Raw genomic sequence first — 19,028 nt, 5'->3', positions numbered from 1 at the left:
CTGCGCCATGAAAACTCTAGTGTTTATATATTTAGTTTTAAATAAAGGAGCGTTTGTTTTTTTTCTGTTTATATCTCTACATTGTTCATGTTGCCAGGAGACACAAGTCACTGAAGGAATAAATGTTCAGTAGAACTGTGTGGTAACAGCTGGCATCCACAGAGCCTTTATGATAGAGTAGGTCACTGGGCTGAGTGCTTAAACATCCAGGGCAGCTGCTTAAACGCTGTTTTGACCTCTAGTGCCACGGTGTCCTATGGTCTAAGGGACCACTCATTTAGAGACAGACAAGTGGCTGGCATAACACCGAAGTGCTCTATGATGTCCCAGCTCTTCAAAGGCTTTCTCTTTTCTGCACACCATCAACTCCCCATTCTTCCCTCGGTTGTGGGAGAAGCTAGGAGTAGAGTGTTTGGAGCCCAGTTTCATTCTTGACCTTGGATAAAGCCACGTAATTTGATTGGAGTGAGTGCATACTTGAAGGTAGGAGGGTTAGTGGCTAGTTCTTCAGACCTGTCAGGTATGTAGGAGGGAAGTCAGTCCAGCTTTCCAGTGTCCAGGAAGGTGGAACAGGTCCATACACAAGTTTGGGGAGAAAAACTTAGTCTCTTCTTGCCGCTGATCTATTTAGGAGCAATGACGTCATCGCAATGATGCCTTTTAAGAGCAATGATTTTACTCTGTGTCACTGTTGCTCCTTCCTCCTCAGGAACCTACCACTGCATATTTAGATATAAGAATTCATACAGCATAGCCACCAAAGACGTCACTGTTCACCCTCTGCCTCTGGAGTCGGACATCATGATGGATCCTTTGGAAGCCAGTGGTCTTTGCACCAGTTCCCATCAGTTCAAGTGCTGCATAGAAGAGAACAATGGGGAAGAGTACATCGTGACCTTCCACGTGGATTCCTCGTCCTTTCCTGCTGGTAAGAGGCAGACCATGCCACCACTAGGTCACATTAGCTCATAGGTGGGAATTTTTAATCTTCAAAGTACTCGTTAATAAAGACACAGGGACAGAGGAGCCACACTTGTAGGTACAGGGATGTGTGTAATCGTAGTTACTCGGGAAGCTGACGGGTGGATCCATATGCTAGGCCTGCCTAAGCTATCATAGAGAATTCAAGGGCAAGCGTGGCAAATTGGTGAAACCCTGTCTCAAAATAAAAAATGAAAAGAGGTTAAGGGTGTAGTTGTGTTGCAGAACACTGGGCAGACCCATGGGAGGCCCAGGGGAAACATCCTCAGTACCCGGAGAGGAGGCTAGACTTCTAACCATGACTGATGGGGTTTGTTTCCCAGTCTTCTACTGGGCGTGTCACCCTTTGAAGATCCTGTCATTGTGTGATTGGTGAATGTAGTAGGGATTGGCTCAGGGACCATTTAAAGTACAAAAGCTGGGGCTGGAGAGGTGGCTTGGTGGTTAAGAGCACTAACTGCTCTGAGATTAAAAAAAAATCCAGGGTAGTGTATCAGGGAGAATTCTGCCCGTCTTTTTTATCTTGTTTTGGTATATGGCTGATGACTCACTGGTTTGAACCAGAAGTCTTGGGTGGAGCCCGCAAGTTTTCCTCCATCTCCACACTCTCAGAGCGTCCAACCAGACACTCTGATAGGGCATCCTTCTTTTTCATAACTTGATAGAGAATGACCCAATCATCCTTATATGAATGATTGCAGCCAGCAAGATGATAAGAGAGAAAGAACCAAGCAGCGCGGAGGGAAAGTAGCAAGGATGATGCTTCCTGAAGGCATTTGCCGTTATCAGCATCCCAGAACCTCTGGTTGATGGCTCCAGGGTCAGGAAGACCTTGTTCTTTTAAAGTCTTTCATTCGGTGTATTTTATTTTATGTATCTAAGTATTTTGCCTGCGTGTCTGTGTGTGTTTCACATTCACACACAGAGCCTGTGGAAGTCAGAAGACTATGTTGAGCACCCTGGAAGTGGAGGTATAAAAGAATATGAGTCACCACGTGGGTTCTGGGAACCAAACCCAAGTTGTCTACAAGAGTAGCCAATGCTCTTAACCACTGAGCCATCTCTTCAGCCCCAGTCTTTGTATTTTAAATGGTACCCTAGCCATTCCCCACCATATCCCACCCTTGGCACAATGACAGGATCTTCAAAGAGTGACATGTTCAGTAGAAGGCTAGGTCAGAAAAACAATAATTCTTCAGTCATGGTTGGAAAGAAAATAGGCATGGGATGGAGAGCTAGCTTAGAAGTTGAATGTGGGGGGTGTCCACAACCAGCATGACTAACAGAGTAATGAGTCAAGGGACGAAAGAAGCCAGTTTGGGTTAACATGTCTAAGCAGCTAGTGTTGGTTCAAACTTCGCAAACCTGACCATAAGTAATTTATTTTAGGCCTAGTTAAGCAGAGCGAAGTTCGATGAAAGTTTTCTTGGTAATAATTGACTCAATCTGGTATGCACATTAAAGCAAATATACATAAATCTCCTTGAGGAACAAAGTAAGCTATCTAAAGATCAGATGTGACTGCATCCTTATTAAGTACACATGGCATCTTCCACAACTATAGGCTCTATAGAATGACTGAGAAAAACAAGCTCATGATAAGGGTTTGAGGAAGGATCCTGTGTAGTCTTGGTCACACAGATAGAGCAAAGGTCACCAGGACATAAACCTTGGCTCCCAGTCTTCTGGGCAGATAACAGGTTATGCATCCCATCCTTTGAAGGGACATCTATGTTGCCACTAGTGCTTTTCTGTGAGCACCAGGACCTCCAAGTCTCCTACAGTTGAATGCACTTGGGAGAGGCTCTTGCAGAGGACCTGGGTTTGGCTTTAAGCATCCTCACTGGATACCTTACAGCCACCTATAACTCCAATTATAGTGTATCCCACACACTCTTCTAGCATCTGTGAGATCCTGCAACACATGTACACACAAATTAGAAGTAAATTAATAATAATCATAAATCATTTAGGCATACATTTTATCGTCTATAACGATCTATGCTTATCAAAAGCAATGTGTCTAACAGTAAATATCCTAAGAAGGGAGTAGCATATACTGAAAAAGCAGTGGACGTTCAGAAATCAAGACTCTAGTTAGATAGAGAAGGCTGTGTTACATCATTGGACGATGGAAAGTCACCCCAGATACTGAAGAACACCAATATCGCCACATTCTGATGCCAGCATGCATACATTGGGTATTTCTTATACGCCTAATAATCAGCCAAGCACTGGGAGATATGAAGATCAAGGGGACTGGGGATTTTCTCTATTGAAGCTTCTGGGTTAGTAGCTCCTTAGGGAAGAGAGATAGCTTAATTGTCAAGAGCATATACTGCTCCAAGTTTGAGTTCAGTTCCCAGCACCCATCTTAGGTGGTTTTACAAGCACCCGCAATTCCATCTCCGTGGTATCTGTTGCCGTCTGTTGGGCTCTGCAGGTAACTGCACTAACACGTACATAAACACCCATGGGTACATAACTTTTTAAAAAATTTTATATTAATCTTTAAAATATAGAACTGTCTATAAAGATATAAATCACTGTGGGGCAGGCTGCAGTCAAAGTTCAGAGCAGGATGTAGCCTCAGACTTGAAACCATGAATGGTCAAGGTGACATTTTGGCTAGCACACATTCAAAGATGAATTTACCTACTCTGAGAACCAGAGGTTATTTTCACATAAATATGTGAAACCATATTAAAACTAAATGTCACAAATTCCCAGGAGATTTTGGGACAAGCTTGTTCATATCAGAACATCTTGACAACCTTTATTATGCCTTGTCTATTCATATTGTGAATTCATATTCTCAATAATGCTGTCTTTAGAAAGAGAAGTTATTGGCAAGCAGGCGTGCTACAAATACAGTCTCCCAGGAAAGTTACCTCCACGGTGTCCCAAAGACGTTGACGTGTTCTGCCACTTTACCAATGCAGCCAACAGCTCAGTCCGGAGCCCATCTATGAAGCTTACCCTTGTTCCAGGTGAGTGCATTTCAATGACTTTCGAGTCATATAATCGTGAGCAGAGACTTAGTTATTCATTGACGTCTTCATTTGCATATAATGGCTTTGGGTGAACCACCGGGAATTACAAAAGAAACAGAGGCGATGTTCTCTGGCCTCTAGCCTAGGGGAGTGAGAGATGCAACGGGAGATGCTGTCACAGATGCTAGAGTGACCATAAAGATAGAGCTATGGTGCGAGGCCAGAAAGGCTGCCTGGTTTAACTCTACTGCTGATGGTGGAGAGGAAACCTGGCAAATGAAATCCCTCTTGGGCCAAGCTCTGCAGGCAAGGGGGTGGCAAGGCAGACTGGCATGGGTGGGATTTCTGTCCTCCTGAGATTCTTTACAGAAATAACATCAAGAGAATGTGTCCTTAGCAGTGCTCTTCCTGAGTAGAACCATTTGAAAAGAAATGGTGGGAAGATCAGGTGCTACCCCTCCTATCCTCTGTCACCACTGAGCCAGTGTGGCCTGGCCTATTCTCAAGATGAGAAACTGTGATCTGTGTGACTGTTTCTATGAGAATTCATGTGGAAGAGCCCTCCCCAGTCACCAGAAGACCAGGTGATATACATGGCTCCCTTGTAACTGGAGCCCCCGATACACAAAGGTTCCATAGTTGTTCTAACAAATTAATTTGAATGCTGTGTGTACAGTCTTGTACATATTGGTAACTTGGGCCTGTCCATTAAGTTAGGAAGGTATTATCTCTGACCTTAAGATCCTTGATAAACAGGGTTATCTCCAGTTATACCCATTTCCCTACAGATGACACAACTTCATTCTTATTTATGGCTCAAAGAAATTCCTAATTGTCTCTTTCATTTCCATGTTTCTGACGCAGGGAAGAATGTCACATGCCAGGATCCCATCATAGGTATTGGGGAACCTGGGAAAGTTATCCAGAAGCTGTGCCAGTTCGCAGGTGTTTCTAGAAGCCCTGGACAGACCATTGGTGGAACCGTCACTTATAAATGTGTAGGCTCCCAGTGGAAGGAGGAGACAAGGGCCTGCATCTCAGCCCCAATCAATGGTTTGCTCCAGTTGGCCAAGGTAAATCTGAAACCCTGGACTGTAAATCCTTGGGGATGGGTATCTCTCTGGCTCAGTAGAATTCTCAGCACTTGGAAAAATTGGCCATGTATCACTCTGAAATGTATGGCCACATATCATACTGGTTATTTTTCTAATTACTGTGACAAAAATCTACCGCAAAAGAAACTTACAGGAAGAAAGATTTTGTTCTAGCTCACAGTTAAAGAGGGAAGACCATCAAGGTGAAGAGGGAAGAGGGAGGAGCAGAAGGAGGCTGATCACATTGCATCTATAGTCAGGAAGCTGAGGGAGATGATGCTGATGCCCACATTGACTTCATCTTTTCAATCCCAGAACCCCAGTCTGTGGAATGACACAGCCACATTTAGAGTAGGTCTCCCCACCTCAGTGAACTCAGCCTAGAAACTCTCTATTAGATATTCCCTAAGATTGTTTCAGTGATGACTCTAAATCCCAGCATGTTAACAATCAGGACTAATCATTTCAAAAATGAAACCTAGAATTGCTTTAAAAACACTTACATTTGACCATGACGTCAACAACAGGTGTGTCATTCTCTAGGCTCGCCTGAATGTCTAACCTAAAATACACAGCACCTCACGTCTGAGACCTGCAAGTGCTGGTGGATTATACTTTTCTTACTAAGTTCTTTCAAGTGTTTCTGATGACAAATACCTGTAATATTTTCATAAAGAGATAATATAGAAACGAGATTCAATAACAAATGATCAGGAAGGTATTGAAAGTGCCCTAGTATAAAGAATTTAAATAAAACAAGTATCTGCATGTTCACAAATGGGTACTCATCAAAGGTTTTCTATAGAAAAATTGTTTTTCAACTCACACTTCTTAAGGAGTTGAAAAGGTAGATAGAGTCAGATGGTTGTGATGCAAGCTTTTATTCCCAGCACTCAGGAGGCAGAGGCAGGCGGATCTCTGAGTTCATAGCCATCCTGGTCTACAGAGTGAGTACCAGGACAGCCAGGGCTATACAGAAAAATCCTATCTTAAAAAAAAGATAGTTAGAAAGCTGATGTGTGCAAATAGATGATATAATTTGTCATCTGAATCAAGATACTCTGAGAATAAAAATGGGACAATTCTTTATTTTTATAATAATGTTTTTATTATTAAAATATAATCATTTAATGTTGTCCCCATTCCATTTCTCTCTTTCAAATCTCCTCTTGTTTCCGTTTCTCTTTAGTTTATATATTTTTCACACACACACACACACACACACATCTTCTCATTTAATGTTGCTTGTATGGAATATGATTTCAGGGCTGACCACTTGAGATTGGATAGCCAATTAGGAAATTCATCCCTGGATGAGACTGCTTCCTCTGCTCTCAGTGTCCCTTAGTTGCCTGTAGTTCTTCGTCTAGGCATGGGACCCTGTGAAATTTCCCCCTTACCTGTTAGCATGTCTGCTAATGTTGTCCCTGTGCAGGTCTTGTTGAGGCACCCATGTTACTGAGGCATCATGGATGAAGCCTTCTTGGTTATTTTTAGGCGACACAATCTCACAGATGATTTCCAAGTCCTCTGGCTCTTACAATCTTTCCATCGCTCCTTCCTCAGTTCTTTTCTGAGCCTTGGATACATATTTTGGGTTGTAGATGCAGCCATTGGATTGGACGCCCCACGAGCAGTCATTTTCCGCATTTTGGCTAATAATGGGCTTCTGTAATAGTTTCTGTCTATTGAAAAGACTTTTGTTGGTGAGGGTTGGATGCCTCATTTATCTGTGTGAATATGTGTAAGTATTTAAAATGCAGCTAGGAATTACGTTTCAGTGAAGTGGTGGTATGAGGTCGTCCTCTAAGATGCATGACCTTGCTAGCCCCAAGTTGTTGGCTAGATTTCTAGGAGCCACATGATTTCCCTGCTGTTGAATGAACCTTAAATCCAATTAGACAGCAGTTGGTTACTACCAAGATATGAGTGCCACTGTTGCAACTCTAGGGATACCTTACCATATTGGTCGCTTTACAGGTTCATAGGCTTCACAGCTTTCTAGAACTACAGTTCACTTCACTCCCTTGGCAGCTTGCATAGCACTTTTGGGAACTATGAAAGTAAAGGAGGACACTCTTAATAATTATACTGATATAACAGATATAGAATGATAAAATATGGATGGACAATCATATTCATAATCAGAAGTATAAGTAGTGTAAGAAAAAAAGTGTGACATGTGGACAAGTGACTAGTTTATTTTACTCTAACTCTCTAGCAACATACCTCCCATTCCTTTCTTTCTAGTTAGTTTCCAGGTTGGACTATGTTTAACTTTGCTTTCTTCATGAGATCTTAAGCCTTCTCCATCCTGAGGGCTGTGCATAGAGTTTAAGGGGAGAAGGCTTTAATTTACAGTATATACTATTGAAGTGGGCACCGAGAAAAAAGGAAACCACAGCTTCCAGATTATTGGATCAAAATAATTTCATTTGTTTTTTTTTTTAAAACTAGGCTTTGATCAAGAGCCCCTCCCAGGACCAGAAGCTCCCTAAATACCTGCGGGACCTTTCTGTTAGCACTGGGAAGGAAGAACAGGACATACGCTCGTCGCCCGGGAGCCTGGGAGCCATCATCAGCATCCTTGATTTGCTTTCAACAGTTCCCACTCAAGTGAATTCAGAAATGATGAGGGTAAGTGTACTTAAGGCTTGTGGGAGTTGGGGGTCTTGCCTTCTGGCACCTCTGGATTTGTGTGCAGAAAGCATCACTCCTTCCCACACAGCCTCTCTCAGAGCGCTGACTTGGATACAAGAATAGAATAGTGTGCTCTGTAGGCTATGGCTTCGAGGAGAGCAGAGGGCTTTAGGATATCTTTAAAGAATCCCTGCTTTCATTTATTTGTTCAAATCGAATGAATTCCTGCTAGTTTTCTCAAAAACTGGTAATTTAGAGGTTACAAGATATGTGCAAAGTGGGTATGATGGTGTCACTCTGGCACCTAGGAGTCAAGCCTCTTGGTACGCCTGTAAAATACTGGCTTGATTAAAATCAGATTCTGAGAAGGTCTGTCAAAGACTGTCTTTGTTGAATTAATTGATTTAGGAAGACCTATCTGAATTGTGGGCGGCACCATTCCCTAGGCTGGGCATCCTGAATTGGGTAGGAGTATAGGACATGAGCTGAGCACTTGCATGCGTGCCTTTATTTGCTGCTCTCTGCTCTTGACTGTGGCTGTAATATGACCAGATCACTTAAGATCCTGCCACTGTCAGCTGCCCTGTCATGACAGGCTGTGATCTGAAAATTATAGGCCCTTAACTTGTTTTTTGTCATGGTATTTTGCTAACAGTGTTAGAAAGGAAGCCAAGACAAGAGTCTCAAAGGTCTTACACTGGTTGTAAACTGGGAGGTACTTGTTTGGGGAGAAAAGAGAGGTCGTAATTGTTCAAATATAGAAACTTTAATGAAGGGAAACATACAGAGGTAAGTCAGAATAAAACACATAAGGGGTGGGGATGGGACACTCAGAGGCCACAGACTTTATAAGCCATTACCACACTATAGACAAAAGATCAGATTTCACACAACTCCAGTGATAGTGGAAATTTTAGGGGAGATCACCCTTCTCAGAAGCTATAGATTTGAAGGCCAGTATAGTTTTTAGCAGAGACAAGCTTGGGATGAAGAAAACAGAGTGAAGGGACTGCATGGATGATTTATGTCAACTCTTCCCACTCCCATCTTTCTGTTGCCTGCCTCCTAGTGGCTAAACCCAACAAGAGGCCAACAAGCATGGAGCCTAGTAGCAATGTGCAAAGCTTTACATGTGTGGGTGGGGACAGTCCTAGCATGGGATGGGTAGTTTGGGCAGAAAACATTGTGTCACTGTTCGAAAGGTGATTCATGGCTGCGAACCATGCTCCCAGAGATAGTGCTAGAGAAGAACCTTTCTTCACTTCTTCCAGCTTCTGGGGGACACCAGATATACTTTGGTTCCTGCTGTACTTGTCCTGAATCTCTCTGTCCAAGTCTTTTTCTCATTTGGATTTTGTAACGATATATCAGAGTTGGGATAAACTCAGATAATTCAGAATAAATCTTGACTTAGGTTCATTTTCTTGCTGTGATAAACACCATGACCAAAAGCATTTTGGGGGAGGAAAGGTTACAGGCTGCAGCCCATCACTGAGCGAAGTCAAGGCAGGAACTTGACGCAGAAGCCATAGAGGAATGCTGCTTGATGGCTCATGATCTCATGCTTTGCTTGCTTTCCTAGATAGCATAGGACCACTTTGCACAGGGAATGGTGCTGCCCACAATGGACTGTATCAATTATGGCAATTGAGACAAATTTTCACAAACACACCCACCTGCCAGTCTGCTCTAGGCAACCCCTCTATCATGACTTTTTCTTGGGCTACACTTGTGACTCTATGTTGTGTCAAGTCGATAGTGAAAGCTGGCTGGAATGGATCCTTAAAATAATTACATATATAAAAGCTATCTATCAGTATAAGGTCACATTCTCAAGGTTTGGGTATCAGGATATGTCCTGTAAGAGGTTGCCACTCAATCTATTCCATAGGCTTATTCTTCTCTAAGTCAGAGAAAGAAAAAATAGGAGAAAAGATATTTTCCAGAGAAGGGAGTAAATGAAAAGCATCAGCTCAAAGCTTATGAGAAAGAGAAATTATTTATCAGACAATAAAACTTGGAAACAGTTTCATAGCTTATTTGATGCTCAGGGCTAAAGTGGATCTTCTGAGACTTTGTCTTGCTGGTGACCTGCCACCTACCAAAATCCTTCACAGGCTTGAGATTTAAAGCAAAGTCAACCACTGGCCTGGGGAGATGTCTGGGGATGTCTCCAGTATGCATGTACATGAAATGGGTGCTGGGCCTGGATCCCAGTGTTGAGAGAGCAGATAGGAGGACACTCCCCAGCCAGCCAATCATGCAGTACCCATGAGCTCCTGATTCAGTGACAGACCCTGTGGACAGCTACTGTGAAAGAGACCCAATGTTAACCTCTGGCCTCTGCACCTACACACACACACACACACACACACACACACACACACACACACACACACACACTGACACATATGCACATGAATGTGTATATGTTTACAAAAATAAATGAGAGCCAAAAAATAGTAAATAAGACCTCACCCAGCCAGCTAAATAGGTCTCAAAAGTGTGGGAGTGATTCTCACAGTCACTGTTACTGAATACTCAGCAAAATCCTACAGCCTTGTGGCGTCTGCCTCTGTTGAGCTCTGTTGAGAGGAGAGGAGAGATTTTTTTTCCCCGCTGCTTGGGCACCAACCAGGATTCAGAGTAAGTCTGCTTTGTCTTTTTGTCTTGAAAAATTATTTCACTCCCCACCCTCTACTCCTGTCACCTGCAGGATATACTTGCTACCATTAATGTCATCTTAGACAAGTCCACCTTGAACTCCTGGGAGAAGTTACTACAGCAACAGAGCAACCAGAGCTCTCAGTTCCTGCAGTCAGTGGAGAGGTTTTCCAAAGCGCTCGAGCTGGGAGACAGCACCCCTCCGTTCCTCTTCCACCCTAATGTTCAGATGAAGAGCATGGTGATTAAACGTGGCCACGCCCAAATCTACCAACAGAAATTTGTCTTCACGGACTCTGACCTATGGGGTGATGTAGCCATTGATGAGTGTCAGCTGGGAAGCTTGCAGCCTCATTCATCGATCGTTACTGTGGCTTTTCCAACTCTCAAAGCCATCCTGGCCCAGGATGGACAGAGAAAGACACCTTCCAACAGCCTAGTAATGACCACCACTGTCAGCCATAATATCGTCAAGCCTTTTAGGATTTCTATGACATTCAAGAACAACCATCGTTTGGGTGGCAAGCCACAGTGTGTCTTCTGGAACTTCAGCCTTGCCAATAATACAGGGGGCTGGGATAGCAGTGGGTGCACTGTGGAAGATGATGGTAGGGACAATAGGGACAGAGTCTCCTGCAAGTGTAACCACCTGACGTCATTCTCCATTCTCATGTCCCCAGACTCCCCAGACCCAGGATCTCTTTTAAAAATACTTCTGGATATCATTTCTTACATCGGGTTGGGCTTTTCCATAGTCAGCTTAGCTGCCTGTCTAGTTGTGGAAGCCATGGTGTGGAAATCCGTGACCAAGAACCGAACTTCCTATATGCGCCACATCTGCATCGTCAACATTGCCCTTTGCCTTCTGATTGCTGACATCTGGTTCATTGTGGCTGGTGCTATCCACGATGGGCATTACCCACTCAACGAAACAGCCTGTGTGGCCGCCACATTCTTCATTCACTTCTTCTACCTCAGTGTCTTCTTCTGGATGCTAACTCTAGGCCTCATGCTTTTCTACCGGCTGATTTTCATTCTACATGATGCAAGCAAGTCCACGCAGAAAGCAATTGCCTTTTCTCTAGGCTATGGCTGTCCACTCATTATCTCATCCATCACAGTGGGGGTTACACAGCCACAGGAAGTTTACATGAGGAAGAATGCATGTTGGCTCAACTGGGAGGACACCAGAGCACTGCTGGCTTTTGCCATCCCAGCGTTGATCATTGTGGTGGTGAATGTGAGCATCACAGTTGTGGTCATCACCAAGATCCTAAGGCCCTCTGTCGGAGACAAGCCAGGCAAGCAGGAGAAGAGCAGCCTATTCCAGATCAGCAAGAGCATCGGAGTCCTCACGCCACTCTTGGGGCTCACTTGGGGTTTTGGTCTGGCCACAGTGATCCAAGGGAGCAATGCTGTGTTCCACATCATATTTACTCTCCTCAATGCCTTCCAGGTAAGCTCACGGTACCAGGCTCTCAGGAAGGGCCCATTCTTGTGGGATAAATTAATGATAGAAACACAAACAAGAGGAGGAATGGGGAAGGGTTTTCATGCACAGAAGACCTAAGCTTTAGAGAACAGTAATTACAAACACTCAAAGAGACAAGGCGACAGAGTCCTATGCTTCTATGGAACCTTGAACCTTTTATCACCTACATTATAACTTGGTTCCAAATGTCCCTGTAATACAAGTAGGAGGAGAGTCACCATCCTAAACTAGACGAGGCTGTTTACTCAAGATAATCTTGCCTTAGTCTTATCTCTTTAATATAGCACTACCACTAAGTCAAGTCAGGGTTCCATTTAGTCTCTGTGAGCATCAGCGAGCTTTGTGAAACCAGGTTCCTGTTAGTCAGTGTATCTCCCTCTAGTGTCTAATAAAGGCCTTGGTCCAAGGCATGTTTTCAAAGGACAATTGAAGGAAATAGATGCTGGGTACCACATAGTTTCTCTGGAAAGATACGTTGAAAAATGAACTCCCTGTATGTGCCAATCTACTTGGTGATGTTCATGGGCAGACATTTTTTTTTCTTAGAGTATGTAGTCATTTACGGTGGGTGCCGATTTGTTAGATGAGCTATAAGAGAAAGATGGACAACAAGGAAGCATCTTGTTCCTGAATGCTTGTGACAAAAAAATGGGTGAATCCCAACTCCTACCACTGTGTGTTATAAGCTACAAGATTCTTAGCTTTCAAGATATGCTCCTATGGATAGAAATTATTGATTATTCTTCACAACATAGAATGAAGAATGATATGGATTAGAAACATGTACTTAGTAGCATAACCTGCATGGAAATACTGTTCATGACTGGAGGAAAATAGAAATGATTCCCTTAGCATCAATTATTTAAGGCTCCTCAGTGCGTAACGATTGCTTCTTGCAATTTTATCATGTTCTGGACTTATCACATCCACTCAGATTTGGGAAAGAGGTGGGACAGACTCAACACCTGCTTATTAAAGCTTTCTTTGGAACTGAATCTTAAAACACAGCTCTTAATCCTTTCCACAGGGGCTCTTCATTTTGCTCTTTGGCTGCCTCTGGGATCAGAAGGTAAGAACAATGATAGTTCTTGTGCTTCTGGAAATGTCTAAAGATGCCCAAAGTCTATTGTATTGACCCTGGCTTCTTTTAAACAATGCAGGTGCAGGAAGCTTTGCTGCATAAGTTTTCATTGTCAAGGTGGTCTTCTCAACACTCAAAGGTAAGCCTGCCATGAAGACATTTCTTGGTTCATATTCTTGTGATGTCCACTGATATGATACAAGGAAGTAGACTAGCTCTTACCTTAGGGTTATAACCAGGGTTCCTTAGCAAAGAAAGAAAGATAAAATGGTGAGAGAGAAGGGAAGGAGGAGGGGAACTAGGGAGGGGAGGGGAAGGGGAGGAAAAATAAAGGGAGGTGAGGAATGGGCAAAGAGAAAGAGGGAGGGAAGGGAAAAGGAAAAGAGGGCAGGAAAGAAAGACAGAGGTAGAGAGAAAGGAAGAGTGAAAGAATAGAGGGGGATGGGTAAAGGGGAGGGGGATCACACCTCATATATATTTACAAGCTATTCTTCCAGTCCAGAACATCCCATACACTGGCCTTCACTTGACAAAAATAGCATTTAAAACACAAGAAAGAGGCCACTAGACAGCAGCAAGCCAAACCCTCCAAGAGATCCAAACAGCCTTGATCTCCCAGACTTGCTTTGTGATTGTCTTTTCTCCCTCTCTCTTCTAGTCAACATCCTTAGGTTCATCAACACCTGTGTTTTCGATGAGTTCTCCGATATCCCGAAGATTTAATAATCTTTTTGGTAAAACAGGTATGTAGTGACTACTAGGTACTCCCAGGTGGACCAGATCATACTGGCCCTGACCTACTCCTGCCTCCATACCCCGCTTCTTGTCAGGGACCTAAACTACTGTGTTTAGGGTAGATGTTGAATGCTGGAACTTGTTTACATGCTCACAAGCAACCAGGAGGTGGTTAAAGAGGGGCAGTTACTCTAAATGTAAAAGGGTAACTAATGTAAAGTCACAAAGATGTTAGGAATCTTGTCACGCCCTGGGGATCTGTCTATCAAATAGAAACAGAACCTGCAAGTTTCTGGGCTTGTCCAACACAGAATTCTTTTCTGTGTCACACAAAGAATAAACATGGAGATTTTGGTTATAGAATTCAAGTCAAGGTTGTTCTTCCCCTTTATGAGTTTGTTTTGCATTGACATTTATAAACTGGGTATACATACATGAGGTATCATGCAGCCTAGACATTCCATTGGACACTTCTAAGTTCAACCTGGGAAATAGGAACTAGATAGCATTAATGACTTCAGAACTGATCTTAGCTAATCAAAATGTAAATCCCAGTCCCAACCACTGCCTCCTACAGGACAGCTCCAGAACACTACCCCTGACAGGACAGTCCCAGCATACCACCCGATAGAGCAGACCTGTTACACTGCCCCTCAACAGGGAATGCGGACCACACTCCCCGTCCCACAAGGAAATAACTGCCCAAACTCCATCCTTTTCATTTCTTTTTCAGTGTTCAGGATCAAAGCCAAGTTCTCATGCATTCTAAGCAAGCCGTCTATTCCTGAGCCACCTCCCAGACACCCCTCCATCTCTTTATAACCAGATAGACCTCACAAATGCAAACTTAGACTGTGTGTACTTCCAGACCCTGGCTACCATACATTTGATATCAAATATATCTGAGTCTGAATATTCTGAGAAGTCTGTGGAGACCAAACCTCCACTGGATATATGCTTCCTGCTTCCATTTGGGGGATCACTCAAGAGACTGGGAGAGTGTCCCTTTTACTTTATTAGTCACTAATTTGACCTAAATATGAAATGACCGAGTCTTTAGAACATCAAAACTATTGCACAGTATAGATATTTAGCATTTCCAACGAAGTGAGCAGAAGTTACAACATAACACACAGAATCTAAACTTTGCAAATACCAGGCCACTAGAATATGCTTGTTTTTTGAGAATGATCCAGGTCTAAGTTGGGGTATGGGCCTTGTTCCTTGTGTATCAAGGTCTGAGATTCCTGGTCACTGCTGCTGGATAGTTTTATGTAGGTCATTGGTACTGCCTTGCTCTGGATAATTTGGGGGAGGGGCGGGAAGCTAATTACTGTAACTTTGGTTTATGTTGTCAGCAGCCCCAAAGGTCCACCAAGGCAATGATGGACACCTTGTTATCAGTGGCAGTTCATCCTCCTGATGGTAGGGTAGTAGTCATTTCAACTCTTCCCTTGCGCGGTGTATGCTGTTTATCTACCCCAAGCACAGTGCACAGTGCCTGCTGTCTGCCCACGTAAGGCTGAGCAGTCATGCCAACTGCCCTCCCTGCTGTCCTGGTCCATGGTACTTCTGTCAGTATCTGTCCCTCTTTGCATCCTGCCTCTTCTTCCCTTATGGTTAATCTTCTCTTTCCCTTTCTTCCCTTTGTGAATCTTCGGCTCAATGGTTTGTTCCTTCCTAAGGATGCCCCCAAGTCAAGATAAGCAAGGGGACCAGAAAGCTTTCCTTGTGTACAAGCCCCCAGGTCCATGCATGTGGGGTCTTACGGAGAGACTTCCTACATTGAGATCTTCCCGGTCCATGTGAAAATCTGACTCCTGGTGTGTGGTGTAGTTAGCGCGCTTGGTGGCTGCTGCGCATGCTCGAGGACAGCACTTCCGGGCAGCACTTCCGTTGTTTGTTCTCTGGCATGTTGGGTTAGGGAGGAGGGCAGGCATGGATTTGTTTCTAGGCATGGCTGCTGCACCAGAGCTCATCTTGGTTCCTTAGAAGATATTTGCCCCACAAAGTGCCTGAACTTTTGTCTTTGAGGCTGAGATGCTGTTTTGTTTTGTTTTTTTTTTTGCAGGAACATATAACGTTTCCACCCCAGAGACAACCAGCTCATCCGTGGAAAATTCCTCTAGTGCTTACTCATTGCTCAACTAGGACCAGATAGTGCCAAATTCACAGGAGCTCTCAGAAATAGGGCCCCTGCCAAGAAAAGGGACCCATATCCAAATCTATGGGTAAAGTGTTCTCTCTGCAGACTTCTGGGAGCAGATGCTGAAGAGACTCTTTGAATAGAGAAGATGCTTTCTTTTGTAAAGACAGACTAAATGCAATGGCCATGTTTAATTTTGCTCCCACCCCTATCCCTTGTGTAATGCCAAATATGTATAGTATTTAAAAGAACCCTCCTACAAGGCTCAACCTTTCTCTGTGTATTGTAAAATAGAAAATTGAGAGTTTTACACACACACACACACACACACACACACACACACACACACACCCCATTGGCTACAAAGATAAAAGCTGATTGAAACAGAAAGTAAAAAGAGAGTATCCAGGATTTCAGTGAATTCAAGAAAGGAAAGAATGGGTTGGGGATTTAGCTCAGTGGTAGAGCGCTTGCCTAGGAAGCGCAAGGCCCTGGGTTCGGTCCCCAGCTCCAAAAAAAGAACCAAAAAAAAAAAAAAAAAGGAAAGAGTGGGGAGGGGAGAGAAAGGATGATATAAAGGAAGGTAGGAATGAAGGGAAGGAGGGAGGGGTGAGATAGGAAGGAAGGAAGGATAATGTAGAAAACATTAGGGAGCACATCAATTTCCACAATTGTGATCTAATATGGCTACTCATCTACCACAGCCCTGGGAATGAAATATATGGCTTAAAAATGGAAAATGAGATGAAACCATGGGGAATGTAGATAAGTTCCTGATCTTTCCCTGGCTAAAAGGATAAAAGACAGAGGAGGGAAAGTAGAAAAGAAAGTAGGAGGGAAAGATCACCATGAGGATGCTTGTGGCTGGATGATAATATTTGCAAGCAGGTGCACCCAAGGAGACACAGTTCTCCTCATGAGAAGGACATGTATGAATCTTTGTATGTCAAGGGCTGAGCAAAGCAGGGTGAACATGCAGAGCATGTATGACAGCCACTCTGCAAGATTCAAGAAAGGTTTGTTTCTCATGATCTGTCAGAAAAGTATTGCATGCTAGTTCGTTCAGCATTTTGGAAGCAATGCATGCATATGCGTATATTTTATCCAATAATTGACAAACTTGATCTACTGCACTGAGATCAGAGTCCCACATCTTCCTTACAGGTAACAGCTTTAACCAGGTACTAGCTGTGCATTGTAGAATAGATTTAATAATTGTGTAGCGTGTACATTTTTATTTTGCCTTTGTGACTTCATTGCAACCATGCCAACGATAGCCCTTGGTGTGCCATCCGTATTGCTATGCACTGTCCTTTCCCAGCCATCTAAGTTCCCAGGCCAATATACATTGAGAGTTTCTATGGCCTGATTTGTGTTTCTTGCAGCCACTTGGAAAGCTTTTGGAGAAAAAGTAGCTGGCTCTTCTGTGCTCCCAGCCATGTTTTACTTTGATAAGGAAACGGCAGATCCCCTACCCCCACCACCAAGAGTTAGATTGTGAATTTATACCTATGTGGTTTTCGTATGTGTGTCTCGCAAAAATACAGATATTTATTAAAACTGCATCATCCATGTTAGAACTCCCATGCTCTGTACCCAAGAGCAAGCAGGCATTCCATATCCAAGTGTGGTCTCAAAGGAACAGTGTCAGTAAGGACGATGTCGTAAAGTTAATTTCTCACTGCTGTAGTAAGGCAGGCTGATGAAAACCTACAGGAAAAAAGGTTTGTTTTGGCTTACCCTTGGAATACAGCCCATCATGACTGGGAAAGCACGGCTGTAGGAGCATGAAGCCAGCCCATCACACCGCCTCAGCAGTCTGGAAATAAAGAACAGGAAGTGGGATCAGACTGTGCAAACTCTAAGCCCTCCCACCCGGTGACATCTTTCCTCTAGCCAGGTTCCACCTCATAAAAGTTCTATAATCTTCCCAAACAGCACCATTAATTGCGGGCAGAGGGTTCTGATACATGGGCCTATGGGGGACATTTTACATTCAAACAACAACATACAGCAGACTCTTTAGGATGGATGTGCAGTGTTGGAGGTTTGTGGAATGAGAGATTATGTGGGGTCCTTCCTTGGGAAGACAGGAGAAGAGCCTGAGGTCTGACATTCAAAGTTTTAAGTACTTTCGGTCTCTTAGTTCTAAGCTTAAATTCTACTTCTGCTTCTCTGTTCTTCATAGAGGAAGGAAGAGCAGGGTGGGGCTTACAAAGTCCCATCCCTTGAGTTCTGTTTCTACTCAAGTGCCATTCGCATCTTCCCACACTTTCGTGAGAACCACCACACAACCGTGCCAATTTAAAGGCTCATTATTTAAACTACTTACAGGAAAGGAATCCACAGGAAATGTGGGTGCATTCTCCAGAGAGTCTCCGAAGCAGAGCAGAGTTCAGTAGAGTTCAGTAGAGTTCAGTAGAGGGAAGTAGAGGGAAGACCGAGAGGAATCTAGGAATCTAGGATGGGGCATCCTTTGGTTTAGAATCAGGTATTAGAAAGAATTGACCTGGACGGTTCAGCACCTTGGGTTACATTAAGGAGCACTGAGCCAGAGGTGATTGCGTAGTATAACAAAACAACATTTGCATCCTAGAAGCTCAGCACCAGGAGAGGCTGGGGCTTTTGTGCTCAAGAATGCAAAGGTCCAAGAACACTGAACTTTGGCCCATTTCATTGGTGCCCCTTGGGAGCCACTGGGCTTGACCTTGTAAGGAGATCCTTCACAGCAGCATAATAGTAGGAACTCTGAGCTGGAATTCCATAGGATGCAGATCTGGCCCTCTGCCTGCTTTCATTCAGAAAGACACGTCCCCCTGTCACCAACTAGCATACCTACAAATTCTAATGCACATATGAATTCATACACAGACCCACAAATTGACAATGACACATAGGAAAATGTTGGGGCATGCGCACACACACACAGACACAGAAGCACATATGAACACACATTAACACCCAAATACACAGGCACACATGTACAGATGTCTTCATGGGAACTGCCACATCTCTGTTCCAACTGAATGGCTTTGTGTTTAAAATCCCTATGGGAAGTTTGTTGGTTTGTAAATGCAGAATCTAGGAAGGGGCAGACATATACACATTCACTCCAACACGCTCATACACAATGTACCCAGCACTGGATTCCAGAAAAGGAGGCTGGAGATGTGGCTCAGTGGTTAAAATGTATACTGCTCTT

General features: G+C 43.7%; 1 protein-coding gene across 1 annotated transcript in view; it reads left to right on the top strand.

Annotated features, from left to right (window-relative positions):
• Adgrf5 (adhesion G protein-coupled receptor F5) overlaps positions 1–16,095 on the top strand; it is a 96,306-nt gene extending 80,211 nt beyond the window's left edge. The window contains exons 13-21 of the mRNA XM_032900703.1: positions 710–928; positions 3,816–3,971; positions 4,839–5,047; positions 7,526–7,705; positions 10,425–11,828; positions 12,892–12,933; positions 13,025–13,084; positions 13,604–13,688; positions 15,752–16,095. Coding sequence (XP_032756594.1) covers positions 710–928; positions 3,816–3,971; positions 4,839–5,047; positions 7,526–7,705; positions 10,425–11,828; positions 12,892–12,933; positions 13,025–13,084; positions 13,604–13,688; positions 15,752–15,831 — 2,435 coding nt within the window. The 3' untranslated portion in view covers positions 15,832–16,095. The remainder of the gene's footprint in view (positions 1–709; positions 929–3,815; positions 3,972–4,838; positions 5,048–7,525; positions 7,706–10,424; positions 11,829–12,891; positions 12,934–13,024; positions 13,085–13,603; positions 13,689–15,751) is intronic.
• The last annotated feature ends 2,933 nt before the right edge of the window (positions 16,096–19,028 follow it).

This window comes from Rattus rattus, chromosome 4, assembly GCF_011064425.1.
Source record: "Rattus rattus isolate New Zealand chromosome 4, Rrattus_CSIRO_v1, whole genome shotgun sequence".
Classification (NCBI taxonomy): domain Eukaryota; kingdom Metazoa; phylum Chordata; class Mammalia; order Rodentia; family Muridae; genus Rattus; species Rattus rattus.
This window is presented reverse-complemented; position numbering and strand designations above follow the sequence as displayed.